This window comes from Pelobates fuscus, chromosome 13, assembly GCF_036172605.1.
Source record: "Pelobates fuscus isolate aPelFus1 chromosome 13, aPelFus1.pri, whole genome shotgun sequence".
NCBI lineage: Eukaryota > Metazoa > Chordata > Amphibia > Anura > Pelobatidae > Pelobates > Pelobates fuscus.
Genome location: NC_086329.1, coordinates 87,336,595 through 87,357,010, shown reverse-complemented (window position 1 = coordinate 87,357,010; position 20,416 = coordinate 87,336,595). Strand labels below are relative to the sequence as shown.

Here is a 20,416-nt window from a genome sequence, read left to right as displayed (position 1 = left end):
CTCCGCAGGGATCTTGGTTCTCGTGTCTTTGACATAAGAGTGGATGCGTGACCCCCCCCCCCCCCCGGAATGTCTGTGTGGGCAGTGCTTATAGATCCGTGTAAAACAGTTTCACTGCTGTGGCTTTTAATTTTTTTTAAATAAATATTAAAACTATATCTACACAAACCAACAGCATGGCTCTCTTTTAAGTGAAAGGTGGGTATACCCTCTAGATAACTAAGCACTCCCCCATCTGGAGTCCTGTAACAAAGCAGTTCCGCAAAACTTGAAGCGTAGAACAGGTAGCCAAGATAATCCCCACCGGCTAATGGGGAAGCGGGGCCATGTCCCATGCCATTTCGATTCAAACTCACCACAATCTAAAAATGTTCCCAGTTCTAGAGTCTGTCATTCTGGTGCCAAAATCCTTTTATGTTCCAGAGAAATACCCTAACACAACTAGTTTTGTGAGAACTGGAGGAAACTGTACTAGAGCAAGATGGTCTGAGCATTTTGTTACATGTCTATGGGTGTGTGTTTTTTATCAACTTTATCTCTTAACAATATTAACTTCTTATACATTTTTTGTATGGCCCCATACAGTATTTGTGAATGCCCCTGGACTGACCCAGGTGGTGTACTCTCCATGTTGGTACAATTTTCTTACACAGAGTATTTTTTTTATAAACCCTATTTGCACAGATTTATGTAAAGGCTGCTGGTATGAAGGAAAATGAGACTGTCGATCTCTTGCCTTGATTAAGTTTGCAGAAAATATGTGTATATGCAATTAAGTGTGTCATTACTTCCGATCAGTAATACATTTACTCTGATAGGGGTAAGGTAATGGTGCTGAGAATAAGATCCATGTGGATGTAAAAAATAAAATAGAGAATGTACCCTTTTCAGGAAAAAAACAAAACAAACAAAGGCTCTTTTAAATTTACAAAAACAGTTTTTTATTCAGACAACTCAAAAGAAAAATAATATAGTTTTGATGCAGTAGCTGGTCTGTACTTCCGATTTTATTCAAACCCCCTACAAAAGAAAATAAATTGGATTAACAAAAGAGCCGCAGTGCAATATTGCTTATAGAAGTTTATTTAAATTAAAATCTCACTTGATGAGGTTCGCAATTTCCCAGTTTGTTTCTGAACTGAGGGGTCCTTCGATCTCCACTCCACTCTCTGTTACCGTGGCAATTTCATACTGCAAGAATTAAGTAACCGTGTTTAACATGACAGCTTATGCCAAATATACAGAATATATTTACTGCTCTAGCAGGGGCACTTACTCTGTTATAAGAGCGGGCATCTCTGTAATAAAGAACTTTCATGCAGCGCTCCACCAGCGCGCGGGCCTCATCTTTGGTCAGGGACGGTTTAGACTCCAAAACTTCTCTCATTAGAGGCTGTAGGTGGAAACAAGTTATTATATAAACCAGACTAATTCAGTATAGTTGGATCTGAGAGCAAGTTAAAATGCTATCTGCTCAAAACATTCATTTGTTTTTGTAATGTTTTCGGATCATCATTTATTGCCTGGAAAACAGGGATGATAAAAATATTGGCACAAGATAGGTAGCTCAATTGTAACACACTATCAGCTGATCGGTATAAAGCAATCATAAAAATGCATGAGTGTCTTCTGTGTCATAAGTAATATAAGAAGTATGTCACATTATTCAAAATTGGGATACATTGTTTAGATTACTTTCTTACATTCAAATTCTCCTCATCCTTTATCTGTGTGGTTTGAAAGATCTCAGTTAAATAAAACAACAGTCACAATAGTATTCTGTGTGACAAAGTCTATTTAGAGAATCACAACATTATTATTATTATTAGTAGCACCATTTTATACATAACTCCATGAGTTTTCCTAATCCCAAAGAGTTATGAATTTGTCCTGGAGCAGCTGTGCAATCTATGACCCTGTTTTTAAACTGGGCCTTCCAAAAACCATGCTGCACACTTCACCATAAGAATGTTATCACATCCTCCTATATTTTATATATGTTGAAGGCCTTTAACTAAACCACGCTCAGAGATAATCTATGGCTTCCCACATTTCCTCGTAGCTATGCTTTTATAAATGACCCACCTGTGCTACACATTGTTTTTGCCAGACCAATCGCCACCATCAATCTGCCTTTAATTCAGCAAATTTGTTAATCACAGAAAGAAACGCAGGAACATGTTTCAAACAATATCTCAAGCCCACCTGTGCAAGGTATGCCCCAAATCCAGTTGCAATTGTTGGAGCTTCATAAGCCACACCGAGCTTGTCCACATACCCAAGGAAACTAATACAGAGATATACAATGGAAGACAGTTGTAAGTTTAAGCACGTGAATCTGGACATTGTAGAATTTAAGGTACAAATGAATTAAGAAGGGTTTTTCTTAAAGGTTTATCCCACAGGTAACTCTCCATTTGCAGTGAAACTACACCAAACTAAGATGTCTCTCTAGAAAATAATCATGGGAGATGTAGCAGCTCCTTCAAAGTTGAAATTCGTTGTCCACTTTTTACTTATCTAGATAGGGGCTATACATTAGTATGCAGGACAAGTAAGAAGTATCAATGGTTGCATATTAAATATCATAGATAAGCACAAGGACCTACAATGAACAACAATATATTAATAGTGCAGTATGTATAAAATAAACACTTCTGAATGAAGTGGTATGTATGCAGTGTTCCTGTCCCCTTAACCCTGCACTGTAAGAGTAACATCGGCGGGGGAGAAGTCAGCAGTGACGAGGGAGCTTATGAGTTGTATCAAGGTGAGTAAAACACCACTAGGGACAGGAACAATACAGCGTTAGGAATACAAATCTGGATTGCTAACTTAATAGTATTTATTCAGAAATATAGCAAACTTGCTGATCAGGAAGCCAGCTCTACGATTCGAACAGTTACATCACAGAAACTCTGGAATAATCTTCAGGAACCATCTTTTGAGATCTGTTCATTTCTGCCAATCCTATTCCTACGGGTTTGGCCTACCCATCTGCACATTTTTGTAGATAATTATCAGATAATAATGATTGAGAACTCAGTGAGAAGCAGAAAACATACAGGAGCCATGGCTATACATCTTAGTGTTTGCCCAGCCTGGCTCCAGGATTATGTGGATTTCTATCAATTTACAGTACACAAAGTGGCTGTATCCAAAAGCCTGCAGAACTTGAAGTTACTCTAATCCAACTTTTACAACCACATAGCTCCATACAGAAAACAATTAATAAACATCTCAAACTGTAGGGTTTATGTACAAAAAGAGGGCTTATTAAAGAACAATAAGGTTAGACCCACCTCTCTCCTTTATAGAGTCCTCCAATTACCACCGTGTTCCACAGAGGATTCATCTTGCTTCTTCGGTTGTACATAACACGTGTCAGCCAGGAGTGCATAGCCTTAGGACTGTATGAGTGGCCATCTCCCAGAAGCTCCTCATCAATTCTGAAAGAGTCCACATACAATATTATTTAAGCCAAAAATTAAATAAAAGATAAAAAAAGAAAGAATTGCCTCTTGGTAATTCTTTCTTACACTCTAGAAAACCAGACAGCTTGACAAAATGCACCTAGAATACATATCTGATTGAACTTAATGTAATAATATAAAAGCAAACCAGTTATAATCAATAAGCCACAGAAAGGAGGATAACAAATACCTCTGGGCAGACATGACAAACAAGGACTAAATGAACTATGTTTAATAATCAGAACTTACATCATCTGGTCAATGACTTGCTTCAGGTACTGATAATCTGCATAATCGCCAGAAGCTCCCAACATGGTGCATGAATTCACTTTCATTAACCTGGAGATGTTTCGGAATCTAGCCAATGAACCATACGATCCCAGCATATCCGCAGCAATAATCACTCCCCCATCAAACTTCACCCCCAGTACAGAGGTTCCTGTTACCATGGGGTTCCTACAAAGAAAAGACATTGGATTTTTGAAAAAGTTAACCATGCAGAATAAAATTAGCAGATACTGCTCACTTAAACTTCATCAAGATATAGCCAAAATGATTTATAATTCCTCCATGCAACATATAATTATTCTTCAGAATAAAGAACAATGGTGCACTTTTGACTTTTATTTATTCAATTGCAGGATCCACCCTGCATGACATGCATTAGAAAAAATGCATCAGGCACACTCCTATACAGGATTGCTGCCTCGGAACAAACTCAAACAAGGTTTAAAAATGAAAGTGAAAGTAAATGTGCAAACTGTACGGAGATTTTTAATTTTTTTTCTTTCTTCATGAGACTCATGCATTTAACAACAAAACGCATTACTGGGCCTTAAATGCCAAATTCACAGGTTTTTTTTTAATAAGCCCCAGAAATCTATGTAAATACTTAATAGCTTGATAATAAATCATTGAATATAATGTTATTCCAAAAAATCCAGAGGCCTATAAACAATTTATATCCGAAGACATTTGTCCTGAGCCAAAGCAAGTAGAAAAAGAATGTTTAAATGTATGACAAATCTGGTATGGGAACACCAGAACCCCAGTACTTCATCTTTCACAGCTTAAACCAGGGCTCTCTCTGTCAGTCAGTTTTAGTCGTCCAGAACCCTCTACACGTTCCTTTCTCAGTCAGAACTGTAGAACTTGATCCCACTACATTTACAGTCAGTCATACTGACTCAATATTGGTCTACCATGACCACTATACATCACTGATAAGCTTCTACTGTCCAGTCCAATTACAGATGACCCAGGACCTATAGTACCTTATGGGTCTTTGAAGCACTATAACTCATATATACAAAATACACTAGGAAGACCTCTAATATAATAACCTAGTGGGTCATCTTCCTCTCAGACCCATTTCAAAGCCCCTACACTCTGCCGAAGACCTACGTATATCCTCTGTCCGTACTCCCACCTCTAACGCTCGCCTTCAAGATTTCTCCAGGGCTGCACCTCTTCTGTGGAACTCCCTTCCCTTCTCCGTAAGACTTCACCCAGTCTCCACTCATTAAAAAAATAATTGAAAACTCACTTCTTCAAGAAAGCATATCAATTAAACTGTCCATGACTCCTCTCCTGCAACTGTCAAAAATTACCTACTAAGCCCTCAATGAATACTTTTCTAACAACCTACTTCATACCCCTACTTTCACCCTCTGTGTCACTATACCCCACTCCCTCTAGAATGTAAGCTCATTGAGCAGGGCCCTCCACCTCTCTGTTCCTGTACGTCCAGTTGTCTGGTTATAATTACATGTCTGAGTCCACTCATTGTACAGCGCTACAGAATCTGATGGCGCTATATAAATAATACAATAATGAGGAAACCAAAGCCCCTCTAAACAATTGCCAAGATCCCCCTCTCTCCCAGATCCATTACTTGGTTATCAACACCCCATTTACTATGCCTGGTTCTTCCTCAGACCCCTTTACTTGCTTATCAAAACCCCCATCTGCTATCCCAGGTAGTTCTTCTCCCTCAGACCCCTTTAAATGGTAATCAAGGCCCCCATTTTAATAAGCCTGATTCTTCTTCTCTTTCAGACCTTTTACTTGATTATGAAGTCCCCCATTATGTATGCCTAGTGCTTCCTCTCTCTCTCAAGCCATTTTCTTGGTTATGAACATCCCTATATCTCCCCCTTTCCCAGACAGAAGTACCCAGACCCCCTATAACACACAGGCTGTCCCTCTCCCTTAGACCCCTTTTTAATAAGCCTGGTTCTTCCCCCCATTCTCTATTCCTGGTTCTGTCCCTCTCCCAGACTGAAGTACCCAGGACCCCTATAACACACAGGCTGTCCCTCTCCCTGACTCTCTGGGGGGCTCCAGGACCCTCTGTCCTCCCCCCACCCCGGGGGCCCTTTCTGCTGATATTATAATATTGAAGGCACTGCTCCAGGACCCCCTGCCCCCCTCTTCCCCCCCCGGGCCCCTTTCTGCTGATATTATAATATTAAAAGCACTGCTCCTGGCCCCCCTCACCCACCAGGCCCCTGGGGGCCCTTTCTGCTGATATTATAATATTGAAGGCACTGCTCCTGGCCCCCCCCTCTCCCACCGGGGCCCTATCTGCTGATATAATATTGAAGGCACTGCTCCTGGCCCCCTGCTTACAGTGTGTGCCTGTGGGGCCCCTCGGCGGCCCTGGTCTCTCCTCCAGGGAAGGAATATAAGGATCCCGGTGTCGGCCCGCCGGGCCACAGATTCATTCCACTTCCCATCATCATGGCTCCTGCAACAATGACAGTGCGAGGCTAACAACCGGAAATACGTAGCTTCAACACTTCCGGCGCTGCTGCCTCCGCCGCCATGTTGTGACTGGCAGAAGGGATTTCCTAGCTCCAGGTAATGAGAAGCTGCCAACCAACAGCCAGTGTGGGCTCTGATGGGGATAGGGCTGGAGGGAAACTTAGTGTCACAGTGCTGAGGGTAGGAGCTAGGTGAGTGAATGGTGAGAAATATGGGGGGAATTAATAATAATTATATAGGGAACCTATTGTTGTAAATAAAGTTTTTACTGTGGATAAAGAGTTTGTTATAAATTGGTAAAATGCCTCCTTACCTACTGCTCACATTGACAGCCCTTGTCATGACAAACTAGCTTCCTGGTGTATACTCACCACCACTATATATACAGTCACACAGTGATAGTCACTGAAATGGGAATTGTCAGCAATTCTAAGAGTGAGGGAAATTAAAATCTGAGTGGCAAAATGCAGCTTGAAATTGTCAAGCTGTAACTATAGCCCAGCTCTTATATGTTTCCTGAAGCAGCTATTTTACATTTCAGATTCAATGTGCTGAAGCAGCAAATAACCATATGCTATGTTTTATGGGGTACATATGGAAAACAAAGACACATTTAAGATGATTCACTAAAGTGTGAATTGTCAACATTTCAAAAGTGAATTTCAAATTTCAGGCCAAAATAGCCAACTTAAAGGGACACTATAGTCACCAGAACAGCTTATTGAATTTGTTCTGGTGAGTAGAATCATTACCTTCAGGTGGAGCCTGACCGGAATCAGGTAAGTGACAAAATTATTTTTAACCCTCTTAGTTCCGGGGTGGGAGCGCAACAGAGGGGTGGGCAGAGGGTACTATAGTTATAGGAATACTAGTTTGTATTCCTAGCACTAAAGTTTCCCTTTAAACATAAAGATTTACTCCAACTATTCTATAGTACTGTATTTATATAGATATTCAGTTAGAGTTGTTCGCTTCTGCAGAACCTCTCGCCCTGAGTATAATCACCAGGAGGACACTCCAGTGGTGTCTGGGGCTTGACCCCTATTTAGTATGACTTGGTATAGAACAGGGATAGGCAACCTTCGGCTCTCCAGATGTTGTGGACTACATCCCCCATAATGCTCTTACACACATATGCTGGCAAAGCATTATGGGAGGTGTAGTCCAAAACATCTGCAGAGCCGAAGGTTGCCTATGCCTGGATAGAATATCCTCATTCAAAACAAAGGTTACCAGTCTTGAACGTAGATATATGCTGGATATGTTTAAAGAGCAATTTGCAGATATACACCTATATCTCTTGTACAGGCTTTATTTAAACATGGCCAGAGTGATGAGGTTACCAAAGAGTTAACATATGCTTTAGTCTGCAGTATACAGCGAGATACTTTTGTTTCTATGCTAGATGTTCACTCCAATGTGTGAACCCTATTAAGGCTGGTTAGAGTCAAGAAAATAAATGTATGCCTTCATACCCATTAAATGACCACTATAGGCACCCAGACCACTTCAGCTAAAGTCCCCCCTACATCGTGCTGTGCTCTCCCCCCAAATGCCTGCAACTTGCTGGCCATGTGGTTAGATTCTATTCTGTTACAGCCCGAGGGAATGCAGGTCAGAGGGGCTGGAGCGCTGGGTGCTGTCTGTGGAGAGATGCTGGGGCCGGAGGGAGCACTGACCCCATGGACTCTGCAGTCTGTATGTGTGTATGGACTCAGCAGTCTGTGTGTGTGTGTATGGACTCAGCTGTCTGTGTATGGATTCAGCAGTCTGTGTGTGTGTGTGTGTGTGTGTATGGATTCAGCAGCCTGTGTGTGTGTATGGACTCAGCTGTCTGTGTGTGTGTGTATGGACTCAGCAGTCTTTGTGTCAGTGTGTGTGTGTATGGACTCAGCTCTGTCTGTGTGTGTGTGTATGGACTCAGCAGTCTGTGTGTCTGTGTATAGAGTCAGCTGTCTGTGTGTGTGTGTATGGATTCAGCAGTGTGTGTGTGTGTGTGTGTATGGACTCGGCAGTCTGTGTGTCTCTGTGTGTGTGTATGGACTCAGCAGTCTGTGTGTCTGTGTGTAGAGTCAGCTGTCTGTGTGTGTGTATGGATTCTGCAGTCTGTGTGTGTGTGTGTGTGTGTGTGTGTATGGACTCAGCAGTCTCTGTGTGTGTGTGTGTGTATGGACTCAGCAGTTTGTGTGTGTGTGTGTGTATGGACTCAGCAGTCTGTGTGTCTGTGTATAGAGTCAGCTGTCTGTGTGTGTGTATGGATTCAGCAGTCTGTGTGTCTGTGTGTGTGTGTGTGTGTGTATGGACTCAGCAGTCTGTGTGTCTGTGTGTGTGTATGGACTCAGCTCTCTGTGTTTGTGCGTGCATTTACTTAGCAGTCTGTGTGTGTGTGGACTCAGCAGTCTGTGTGTGTATGGACTCAGCAGTCTGTGTGTGTATGGCCTCAGCAGTCTGTGTGTGTGTGTATGGACTCAGCAGTCTGTGTGTGTATGGACTCAGCAGTCTGTGTGTCTGTGTGTGTGTATGGACACAGCAGTCCGTGTTTGTGTATGGACACAGCAGTCTGTGTGTGTGTGTGTGTATATGCACTCAGCAGTCTGTGTGTGTGTGTATGGATTCAGCAGTCTGTGTGTGTGTATGGACTCAGCTCTCTCTCTGTGTGTGTGTTTGTGCATTTACTTAGCAGTCTGTGTATGGACTCAGCACTCTGTGTGTGTATGGACTCAGCAGTCTGTGTGTGCATGGACTCAGCAGTCTGTGTGTGTGTATGGACTCAGCAGTCTGTGTGTATGGACTCAGCAGTCTGTGTGTATGGACTCAGCAGTCTGTGTGTGTGTATGGACTCAGCAGTCTGTGTGTGTGTCTGTGTGTGTGTATGGACACAGCAGTCCGTGTTTGTGTATGGACACAGCAGTCTGTGTGTGTGTGTGTGTGTATGCACTCAGCAGTCTGTGTGTCTGTGTGTGTGTGTATGGACTCAGCAATCTGTGTGTATGGACTCAGCAGTCTGTGTGTATGGACTCAGCAGTCTGTGTGTATGAAAACAGCAGTCTGTGTGTATGGACTCAGCAGTCTGCGTGTGTGTGTATGGACTCAGCAGTCTCTGCGTCTGTGTTTGTTTATGGACTCAGCAGTCTGTGTTTGTGTGTGTGTGGGTGGACTCAGCAGTTTGTGTGTGTCTGTGTGTGTATGCACTCAGCAGTCTGTGTGTGTGTGTGTGTATGGACTCAGCAGTCTGTGTGTGTGTGTGAATGGACTCAGCAGTCTGTGTGTGTGTATATGGACTCAGCAGTCTGTGTGTGTGTGTGTGTGTGTATGGACCTAGCAGTCTGTGTGTCTGTGTGTGCATGGACTCAGAAATCTGTGTGTGTGTATGGACTCAGCTTTCCATGTGTCTGTGTATGGACTCAGCAGTCTGTGTGCGTGTATGGGCTCAGCAGTCTGTGTGCGTGTATGGGCTCAGCAGTCTGTGTGTCTGTGTGTGTGTATGGATTAATCCGTCTGTGTGTGTGTGTGTGTGTATGGACTCAGCAGCCTGTGTGTCTGTGTGTGTATATGGACTCAGCAGTCTGTGTGTGTGTATGGATTCACCAGTCTATGTGTTTGTGTGTGTATGGACTCAGCAGTCTGTGTGTCTGTGTGTGTGTATGGATTCATCCGTCTGTGTGTGTGTGTGTGTATGGACTCAGCAGCCTGTGTGTCTGTGTGTGTATATGGACTCAGCAGTCTGTGTGTGTGTATGGATTCACCAGTCTATGTGTTTGTGTGTGTATGGACTCAGCAGTCTGTGTGTCTGTGTGTGTATGAACTCAGCAGTCTGTGTGTGTGTGTGTGTGTGTGTGTGTGTGTATGGACTCAGCAGTCTCTGTGTGAAGTGTGGAGATGGCTGCAAGTGGGGAAAGGGGCTGTAGTGTGGGAGGTATGGGCTGCAATTGGGGGAGAGGGTTTGTAGAGAGTAGGGGAGGGACTGTAGTGGATTTAGGGATGGTAGTAAGGGAATGGCAGTTGTAGTAGGGGATAAGGGCTAAAAGAGGAAGATAGGCGTGTAGTGTGAGGGATATGGGCAGCAGTGGATGTAAGGGACTGTAGTAGTGTTGTCGGAGGCTGTTGTAAGAATAGGAACTACTGTTTGATAATAAGGGCTGCAGTGGGGTTTGGGGCTGTACTGGGGATACAGTCTGCATTTGGTAGGGATTATAGTTGTGGATAGGAGCTACACTTGGAAGTTAGGGACAGTATTGGGGGATATGGGCTCCAGTGGGAATAAGAGACTGTTGTAGGGAAGTTGGGGGCTGTGGTGGGGAATAGGGGCTGCTGTGTGGTTAAAAGGGCTGTAAAAGGGGGATATGGGCTGTAGTAGGTAGTTTTTGGCTGTGCCAGGGAGCTTTGGGCCGTATTGGGATATAGGGGCTGAAGTGGAGGGTTAGGGGAATTAGGGCTGTAGTGGCGTATAGGGGCTGCCATTGGAGGGGTTAGGGGCTGCCATTGGTGATTTTGGGCTGATGTAGGGATGTTAGGGGCTGTAGTAGGGGAATTAGGGGCTGCAATTTGGGGTTAGGGGGCTTTAGTAGGGAAAATAAAAAACTGTAGTTTATTCCCTCCTCTCTGATGCTTAGCTTGGGTTAGGAAGGCAGGAATCCTGATTCCTGGTGGTCTCTGGTGCCGAATGCGGAGCCTAATTTGGGAGTAGAGCCTAGTCCGTACACCCACCTCGGATTAACTCTGTTCCTGGTAGTATAGCTCATAATGTGCAGCACTCTGTTTAACACTGACCCTACAGATAGCTTAGTTTACCATCGTGCAAGCGTCCTGACTGCATTGTGGTTATCATTTATATATGCTCTCAATGTCGTCTTGTAAATGTTGATAAATTGTTATCTGTGGTTTTAATTGCTAAGCTATATGTATGTGTATTGCCATTTCTATTTTAATCTTGCACACCAAAATATTTTTTATTTTTTTTACAAATAAAAAAAATAAAATAAAAAGAAATTGGTGATGAAATAAAAAGCCTTGAAAAAGACTCACATGAAATCGCGCAGTTTGTCTTAATTTGCAAAATAAATACCCCAATGGGAATAAAGTGCTGTTTGGAAATGCAATTTTTTCTCAAAAAAATCACGTGGGTCCAATAAAACAAATTGTCAAAATTGCAACACTGAAAATACCACGACCCTAATATAACCCTATAACTTCCTATAAATAAAAATCTGCAGTATTTACTGTAATGGTACACAGTAGGTCTGTGAAATTCACCTTGAATTGAAATATCTCTGTGGAAAGCACAAAGTGCTAACTATTTAACACGCAGTTCCGGCAGAGATTATTGATACAATGGTTGAATGAAAAGTGTCAAAATGCTCTTATTTAAATCCCCTGATGTGCGGCTCTAACTTTTACATTTGATTACTATGTATAGCACTATTGAATTTGGTGATTGCTGTTAAACGTATAGTTCACTCATGTAACGATTTGCAAATATTTAGCTTAAAAATAATAATTCACTCCTTGCAATATTTGCAATATAACTTTCAAAAATGTATTGAAACCATAGACACGTCAATTTAGAATGATAAATATAGCAGGTGAATGTGGTACCTGAAAGCTACGATTGCCCCTATGCTGCCAAATATAGCCATTAGCAGTATCACTGTTTGATTCTTACAATGCGATTTACAATATGAAGCCAGGACAAATAGCTAAAAGTGCTAATAGCATATTAAGGAAGCACTAGTTTTACTCCACATTTATTTGGAATAGCAATGTGCAACATAAATGTTTTCTGATAATTCTTTATGAAAGTACAATAACGGCTTTGTACATAATTAAAGGGGATTTCACCTGAAACATTTATGATTTTCATTGTTTCTCCAAATACACGTGGGGCAACTTGCTGTGATAGTAATTACATAAAACACAAATGGTCCTCAGTCTGCCAGTGAGTATGGATCCTTTCAGAGTTATGCACTAAAGTGAGAATTACTGGGATTTTTCAAAGTGAAATTCACATTTGAGGCCAAAAAGCTGAAATGGAAACATTCTCCAAGACAGCAATGCTTCCAATTTGGCTATTTTGTCCTTAAATTGAAATTTACTTTAACCCCTTAAGGACACATGACATGTGTGACATGTCATGATTCCCTTTTATTCCAGAAGTTTGGTCCTTAAGGGGTTAAAGTCGTACTGTAGTGAATAACCCTGAAAATGTTCTTTAAATATGTGCTTTGGTTTTAATAACATTAAATGAATAATTTAACTCCCTTATCTAATAGACTACAACAAGGGAGACATAGATCAACAGCCAGCACAGCTTAACCCTTTCAGTGACTGAGATATGCCATGCATTAATTGGCTCCAAAACAATTCCCTATTTATACCCAGCCCTGAAAGGGTTTAAAGGAATATTTGCAACACCTTAACCAGTCCGCTGCAGTAGTTATGGTACTAGGAGTGCCCTTGCACACCCCCAGTGTAAGTAGTCAAAGAAGGAGCTTCCATTAACTCCACTTTTTTAAGCTCGCTGGCTGAGTGAGCTGAGCTCTCTCAACCAATGAGCTGAGCTCTGGGCCACTGGTTTAGCTCAATGCTAGAGATTCTGGGTCACAAGTGGATATTCCCTGTCTAAAAAAGTTTGACTACTTATCCTGTGAGGGCAGCAGGGCATTCCAGGCACCATAACCACTACAGACTGCTGGTGCTTGGAGGATTCCTTTAAGGGACTGGGTACTATACAGCTACAGAGAAACCAAGGGACGAGGCCTTAGGATGGAGAGATATAGGAGAGATATAGTATGGAATAAATCTATAGGTATATTTGAAACCTAGCAACGGCCACGGAAATAAAACACTCCAAAGAACAAACCAACATCAGTATAACAGGATAATATAGAAAAAAATACTTTATTGTTTTAATAAAATTAACAATATACAAAATATATGTGTGTAGAAACATGTGTGTAGTGGTTCTGATAAGTGTGAATCCTGCAGGTTCAGCCCAGTGAACCATGCATGTTGTTAATGTGAGTTTCACTGTGTATTTTATTTGGCATTGATGAAACTACCAAGTGCAATTCTAAATCTTGTTTTTATGCCACCATTAATGTGTTTGTTTCCTAACATGGGGTTGCCTTTTTATCTAAATAAATATTTTGTTTGCTCACGTGTTAAAGCTGCCGATAGGCAGTGTATGACTGTATGTGTTTGACTTTGCAGGATTGTCAGAATTTGTCTTTGAATAAATGTTTGTGCTTGTGCATATGTGTTTCTTTGTGCATAAAAGTTGGTGTCGCTGCCTGAATGATTTTGAATGTATTTATGTGAATGAATCTGCAGCCTTGTCCATGTACATACGTAGTGTTTATCCATGTGTCCTTGCAATGAGTAGTGCTTTTTTGTTTTTGTTTGTTTCACTGCTCTTTTCGTCTAGATTCCAGTTCTACCTCTTTATGGATTTGATCTATTGTTTTCGGTCCTTGAGGTTTATGTCGAGGTACCCAGTTATTTTTTCTTAATTCCATCACATCCTGGACCAAAAATCGAATCCGCGAAGATGTTTTCTGTTTTTTAAAAAAGATATCAATCTTGCTGATATAGTTGTCCAAGCGGCACTGTCCATTTTCCAAGGATTTTCCAATTGTAGTGAGCAAAAGACAGATACATTCCATGGACTCCTCGCTGTTCCTGTTCAGTAGTTTCATTAGACAATCTTTCATGGTCTCTTCAGACAGAAATTTTAATTTAAATAGCTCCCCAATAAATGTGATATTCCCTTGGTATCGCCTGCGTGCTTTATTACAAGCATCACTCAATTCCTCTTTTAGTTGAGTCTTTTCTCTCGGTGACGTGGCTTCATCCAGTTCCTTTTGCAGCTTCTCAGTTCTTTCATTCCCATTTTCACCTCTCTCAAACTCCTTCTGGCAGAGCCTTATTAGCAGCCTACGGAACGTAATGCTTTCTTTAGGGTTGTGTTCTGTTGGGACCTCAAGCACCCTTAGCCAGTTGCACATGTTTGCATATACAACTGCGAAATGTGACTCTGCGATTGCTTTTTCAAAGATGACTTCTACAACAGCTTTCAGTTGATACTCTGTGTGTATAGAGAGGTCTTTAACTTGCTTGATTAAATTCTGGAATGTCTGAGGTGTGATTTTATTCAGTATACTGCGTACTTTTCGAACCAATTCTTGAGCCTTGGCAATAGTGGGATCTTCAGTTCCTCTTTTCATGGGAGGTTTCCAAGCCTTTTCAGATGTATGCTGTTTTACATTCTCAGTTACTTGAAGGATTTTGCGAGGTTCCTTACCAGGAGCTTGCTGAGACCTCATTTGGCCCATTCCAGATGGCAGTGTGTAATTATCCTTAGCAAGATGGGAGAAATTTGCAGTTAGAGGTTTACATTTCCTGATGGTCAATCGTGATGGATCCACTGGTCGAAGGTGAGGTCTAATGAGCATACCTTGATAGATTTTAGCAATTTCAGACAAGTCCTTTGGCTCCTGTGTGATAGATTTAAATCTAAGTAACGATTCCCTGTCATAGCGTATCCTTTCTACCTTTGATTTAATATTTGTCCTCTCTTGGAGTAAAGGTACTGCAAGGTTTTGGCTTTTCTTTCGTACTATATCAGCCTCAAGAGGTGGTTCTTCTTCTTTGTCTTCTTGCAATGGCTGCTCTTCGTGGTCACTGCTCAGACTTGCATGTGTTCCTGGCTGATTATTCTGTATCTCAGTTTGTTCCTGCTCAGGGGTGCCCTCTTGATTGATTCGAAGCAACTCCTCTGGCTGTACAGTGGGGCAATCCAAAGTAGTCTCCGAGTGATAAATTACAGTGTCAGAGCTTACTAGCAGCTCCTCTAACATTTCACCAGTGCTCGATTTGGGAGGACAAACTGGGCCCACTAGAAGAATACCTGGATCTTGATCTTTGACAGCCTCCCGTGAATCTAGATTCATAGACTCAGGTTGACAATCCAAAGTTAACTGTGGCTGACCAAGGTTTACTGGCAACTCCTCTGTCAATCCACTTGTATGAGGTTCGATAGTAGAAACAGGGCATTCTAGAGAAGTGTTGTCTTCTAGATGTGTGATAATCTCTGTAGGGTCTAGAGAGGTAGGCTGTAGTAAAATAGCTGTAACTGGGTTCTGAGAATCTAGATTTGCAGGCTCAGGTGGACAATCTAAAGTGAACTGTGGCTGACCAAGGTTTACTGGCAACTCCTCTGTCAATCCACTTGTATGAGGTTCGATAGTAGAAACAGGGCATTCTAGAGAAGTGTTGTCTTCTAGATGTGTGATAATCTCTGTAGGGTCTAGAGAGGTAGGCTGTAGTAAAATAGCTGTAACTGGGTTCTGAGAATCTAGATTTGCAGGCTCAGGTGGACAATCTAAAGTGAACTGTGACTGACCAAGGTTTACTGGCAACTCCTCTGTCATTCCACTTGGATGAGGTTTGATAGTAGAAACAGGGCATTCTATAGAACTGTTGTGTTCTAGATGTGTGATAACCTCTGTAGGCTCTAGAGACCTAGTCTGCAGCAAGTGACAGGGAATATCATCTAGACTTGTGATAGGTTCAGGCTGTAGAATAATATTGTGTTTATAATACTCTGCAGAATACGTTGTTTCATTTTCCAGTTCTTTTTTGACTACTTCTTTTTCTTGGACATTTGTAGCCTTGTTAGTTTTAGATTGCTTTGGAGGTAATGCAGGCTTTACCATAGAGAAAATGAATGGGTCCCTGCAATAAAAAAAATAGGAAAAGTTAAAATACAGTTGTAATAATTGTTCTTTCCTCCCTTTCCATCCATCAGCCCATTTTGTCACTTATCTTATTCCTCGTCAGCTTTCCTCTCACTTTCAGTCCGTCAGCTACCCTATCACTCGTTATCAATCAGTCATTATTGTACAGCTTTTAGTGACACTATCAGATCATTTATGTTATGCATATTACATTCTGGTTACAGTAATTCCAGTAAATGGTTTATTTTGTACAATTAAAGCTTCTGTTTATATTAAAGTACATATCTTATGGAAATTAGGTAATGCCTGGTAAGTCAAGTTGCTGTAGTACTCCCCAGTGATTTGTGATGTTGGTTTAGAAAGACCATTGACATCCTTCTCTATCTGTGGCTCTTCTCTCATTGGTTTCCTGTGTACACAAACAGCCAATGAGAGAACCAAAGTATTGGCCTACTGAGGACACTGAAGGTTTATTTGGATAAAGTTATAGGATTATGATCGGTCATTCTGTGTCTCAATAAACACTTACCTAGGTGGCCGAGCATATGTCATTAGTTTGTTGGTTTCTTTTGGAGTCACCCGAATATAGTATGGTACATCGGGAATCTTCTCCTCTTTTCCATATCTGACATAGTTATTATAATGTCTAAAGATTTTGAAGAAAAACACACAAAAAACAAAAAGTCAGGCTAATTCTTCCAGCACCCAGTGGAGAGGCTAAAATCTGAATTTGTTAAAACAAACATCAACAATAGAAAAAAAAAGATCTCTCCCCTTTGATTAATGTAATCACACAGTATTTACCTTTCATCAAGCACTGCAAATTTAGATGTAACAGAAGGGGGCAAGCAAAGTCTCTTTGTGCTTTTTTGGCAACATTTTAGACTTCCTTCCACAAATCCACCATTCTGTTCCGGTGGCTCCCATTTCTTTCCCTTCTCAGGATCTGGAGAAATTTCAAGATTAGGTGATACCTGGGGGAATGTCTGGGGCTCAGCTTTAAGTGGCAGCCTGTTTAGGAAAGAAGAAGTGATTATTGGAGTTTCCTATTTCACACATTTGATGTTATATTTCTGGAATAACCGAGTGTGTTTAGGAAATGATAGAAGAAGCCATTATATTGGGTCATATTGTAATGATTGAGTATTCCGATTTGTGATGTTGGCTCAGAAAGAGCATTGACATCTTTCTCTATCTGTGGTTCTTCTCTCATTGGTTTCCTGTGTACACAGACAGCCAGTGAGAGAACCAGGGCACTGGCTTACTGCGCACACTAAAGGTTTATTTGGATTACCTTATAGGCAGGGCCGGCCTTAGGGGTGTGCGAGCTGTGCGGCCGCACAGGGCGCCATGGAGCAGGGGGCGCCCTGCGGCCGCACAGCTCACACATGGCAGAAAAAAAAGAAAAATTGCGGCGGGGGCGGAGCTTAGCGTGCGGCAGGGGCGGGGCTTAGCGTGCGGCGGAGCTAAAATGCCGTCTTATTGCTGCAGGGGAAGCAGGAAGGAGTCCCTGCTTCCCCCCACGACCAGAATCCAGGAGCTGCACTGCCTGTCTGCCTCCACAAGGAACAGAGGTAACTATGTGATTGTCTGCTTGTGTGTGTATGTGTGTTTGACTGTCTGCCTGTGTGTGACTGTGTGTGTGACTGTGTGTGTGTGTGACTGTCTGTGTGTGTGTGACTGTCTGTGTGTGTGTGACTGTGTGTGTGTGACTGGATGCCTGTGTTTGTGACTGTATGTGTGTGACTGTCTGCCTGTGTGTGACTGTGTGACTGTGTGTGTGTGACTGTGTGTGTGTGTGTGACTGTCTGTGTGACTGTGTGTGTGTGACTGTGTGTGTGTGTGTGTGACTGTCTACCTGTGTGTGACTGTGTGTGACTGTGTGTGTTTGTGTGTGTGTGACTGTCTACCTGTGTGTGGCTGTGTGTGTGTGTGTGACTGTGTCAGGGTACCTGTAGTCTCTACCTCAGAGGAGGTGAGAGACTTAGACGTTTATCCTCCCAGAGGGGTTGTTTCTTCCGTTCCTCGCGGTCCTCTCGGCCATTTACAAGCCGACCGCGAGGGATCCACTTCCTTATATGACGCGACGCTCAGTAGTCGACGTCATGACGCCAACCCGGGCCGACCTGTCAGTCAAGTCCCAAGCACTAATCAGGACTCGTCGGGGGCGTGATTACCCTCTAGAATCAAGGTATAAAGTAAGGCTTTCGGCATCTGCTCATTGCCCTGTCGTGGTTCTAGCCTGTCTAGTCACTCAGTGCTCTTGTATTCTAGTTGTCTCTTTGGTTCTGATCCGGCTTGTTTGTACTACCCTGTTTATCTCAATTACCCTTTGACCCGGCTTGTCTCTCGCTTACCTGTCCTCTCGTTCCCTCGACCTCGGCTTGTTCCTAGACCATTCTCTACTTACTCCTTACGTTAAGTCCGGCCATTCTAAGGTCCGGTATACGTACCTACCACCTGTTTGTACTCTGCGTGTTGGATCCCTGTCCCGATCCTGACATTACGACAGGGCCAATGGATCCTGCAGGTACAAACACTCAGGTTGGTCCTTCTGACTCTAGGTTCGACGCCATGGATCACAGAATGGACCAGATGGCTCTAGCACTACAGGCGTTACTATCTCATTCTAGTAATCAACCAGAAGAGATGCGTAATACTTCTATCTCCCCTGTGAGATCAGGTCTAGAGGTAGCCACTGTAGGTGCTTCTTCCCGTATTACTCCACCTGTACGTTATGGTGGTTCTCCAGAGAAGTGTCGTGGTTTCTTAAACCAAATAGGTATCCATTTCGAATTACAACCCCGCTCCTATCCTACAGATAGGGCGAAGGTTGGATTTATTATCACATTACTTGTTGAGAAAGCTCTGAGATGGGCCAATCCATTGTGGGAAAATGATAATCCGTTAGTATATAATTATAATGCCTTTGTAGCTGCTTTCAGAAGAACTTTTGACCCTCCAGGTAGAAAGGTCAATGCAGCTAGATTACTGTTGCGCCTTAGACAAGATAACCGAACACTTGTGGATTATGCACTAGAGTTCAGGTCCTTGGCGGCAGAAGTTAAGTGGAATGAACAGGCTTATATAGATGTATTTTTAAACGGGTTATCAGACGTAATCCTTGACGAGGTTGCTACTAGAGAGCTTCCTGAAAATTTGGAGGATTTAATTTCTTTTATTTCTAGCATTGATGAACGTTTAAGAGAGAGGCAGAACACTCGAGAGAGAAACCGTAGACCTTCCTTTAAACTAGTTCCTTCATTTCAAAGTTCTGAATCCACAACCTCACTTTTTCCAGAACCTATGCAGATAGGCAATACTCGCCTCTCAGAAGAGGAGAGACAGTACAGGAGAAGGGAGGGGTTGTGTATGTACTGTGGAGTCAGAGGTCATTTACGCCTAAATTGTCCTAATCGCTCGGGAAACGCTCGCACCTAAGTTTCTCTAGAGGACAGGCCTTGGGTGTTTCTATTTTGTCCTCTAATCATAATTATAAAGATCACAGGCTTCTGCTACCCGTTTCTTTAACTTGGGAGAAGGGAGTACAAGAAACTATGGCATTGATAGATTCCGGAGCTGCTGAGAGCTTTATCGACCAAGTTTTTGTTACCAAACACGCTATCCCATCCCAGTTAAGGGAAACACCCTTGGCCGTTGAGGCCATAGATGGTAGACCTTTAGTTGAGCCTGTTATTTTTCGTGAAACCATACCCGTTAAATTAACTGTTGGTATCTTACACGAGGAGGATATATCTTTATTGCTTATTTCGTCTCCTTCTGTTCCCATAGTCCTGGGGTATCCTTGGTTAAAAAAAACATAACCCTATTATTGATTGGGAACTAGGGGAGATAGTCTCATGGGGTCAGAGTTGTCAGGACAGGTGCTTACGGACAGTGCCACCGCTTTGCGCAGTTAACACACCGATTAATTCTACCTACTCTACAGAGGTACAAATACCACCCTGTTTATCTCCACTTCCTGTACCTGGATTTAAAGGCAGTATTTGACAAAAAGAATGCTGATACTTTACCTCCACACAGGTCTTTTGATTGTAAGATTAATCTACTACCTGGTACTATGCCTCCCAGGGGTAATGTATATCCTTTGTCCACTAAAGAGAACTTAGTCTTAGAGGAGTATATTCGTGAGAACCTTGAAAAAGGATTCATTAGGAGATCCTCCTCTCCTGCCGGGGCTGGGTTTTTTTTTGTTAAGAAGAAGGATGGTACACTAAGACCTTGCATTGATTATCGAGGTTTGAACAAAATAACCATTAGAAATGCCTACCCAATTCCTTTGATTACTGAGCTCTTTGATCGTCTAAAAGGCTCCAAAATTTTCACCAAGTTAGATCTCAGAGGGGCGTATAACTTGGTGAGAATTCAGCAGGGACACGAGTGGATGACGGCGTTCAATACCCGTTATGGGCACTATGAATA

The 20,416-nt window shown here is 42.4% G+C and overlaps 1 protein-coding gene across 1 annotated transcript; it reads right to left on the bottom strand.

Moving 5' to 3' along the window:
- Positions 1-924: 924 nt before the first annotated feature.
- Positions 925-6,255, bottom strand: PSMB4 (proteasome 20S subunit beta 4). Its single transcript, XM_063440231.1, has 7 exons — positions 6,105-6,255; positions 3,723-3,929; positions 3,303-3,449; positions 2,206-2,287; positions 1,277-1,393; positions 1,103-1,191; positions 925-1,020 (listed from the first exon to the last, which is right to left on the bottom strand). The coding sequence occupies exons 1-7, from the start codon at positions 6,215-6,217 to the stop codon at positions 1,008-1,010; spliced, it is 768 nt and encodes a 255-aa protein (XP_063296301.1). The 5' UTR covers positions 6,218-6,255; the 3' UTR covers positions 925-1,007.
- Positions 6,256-20,416: the final 14,161 nt, after the last annotated feature.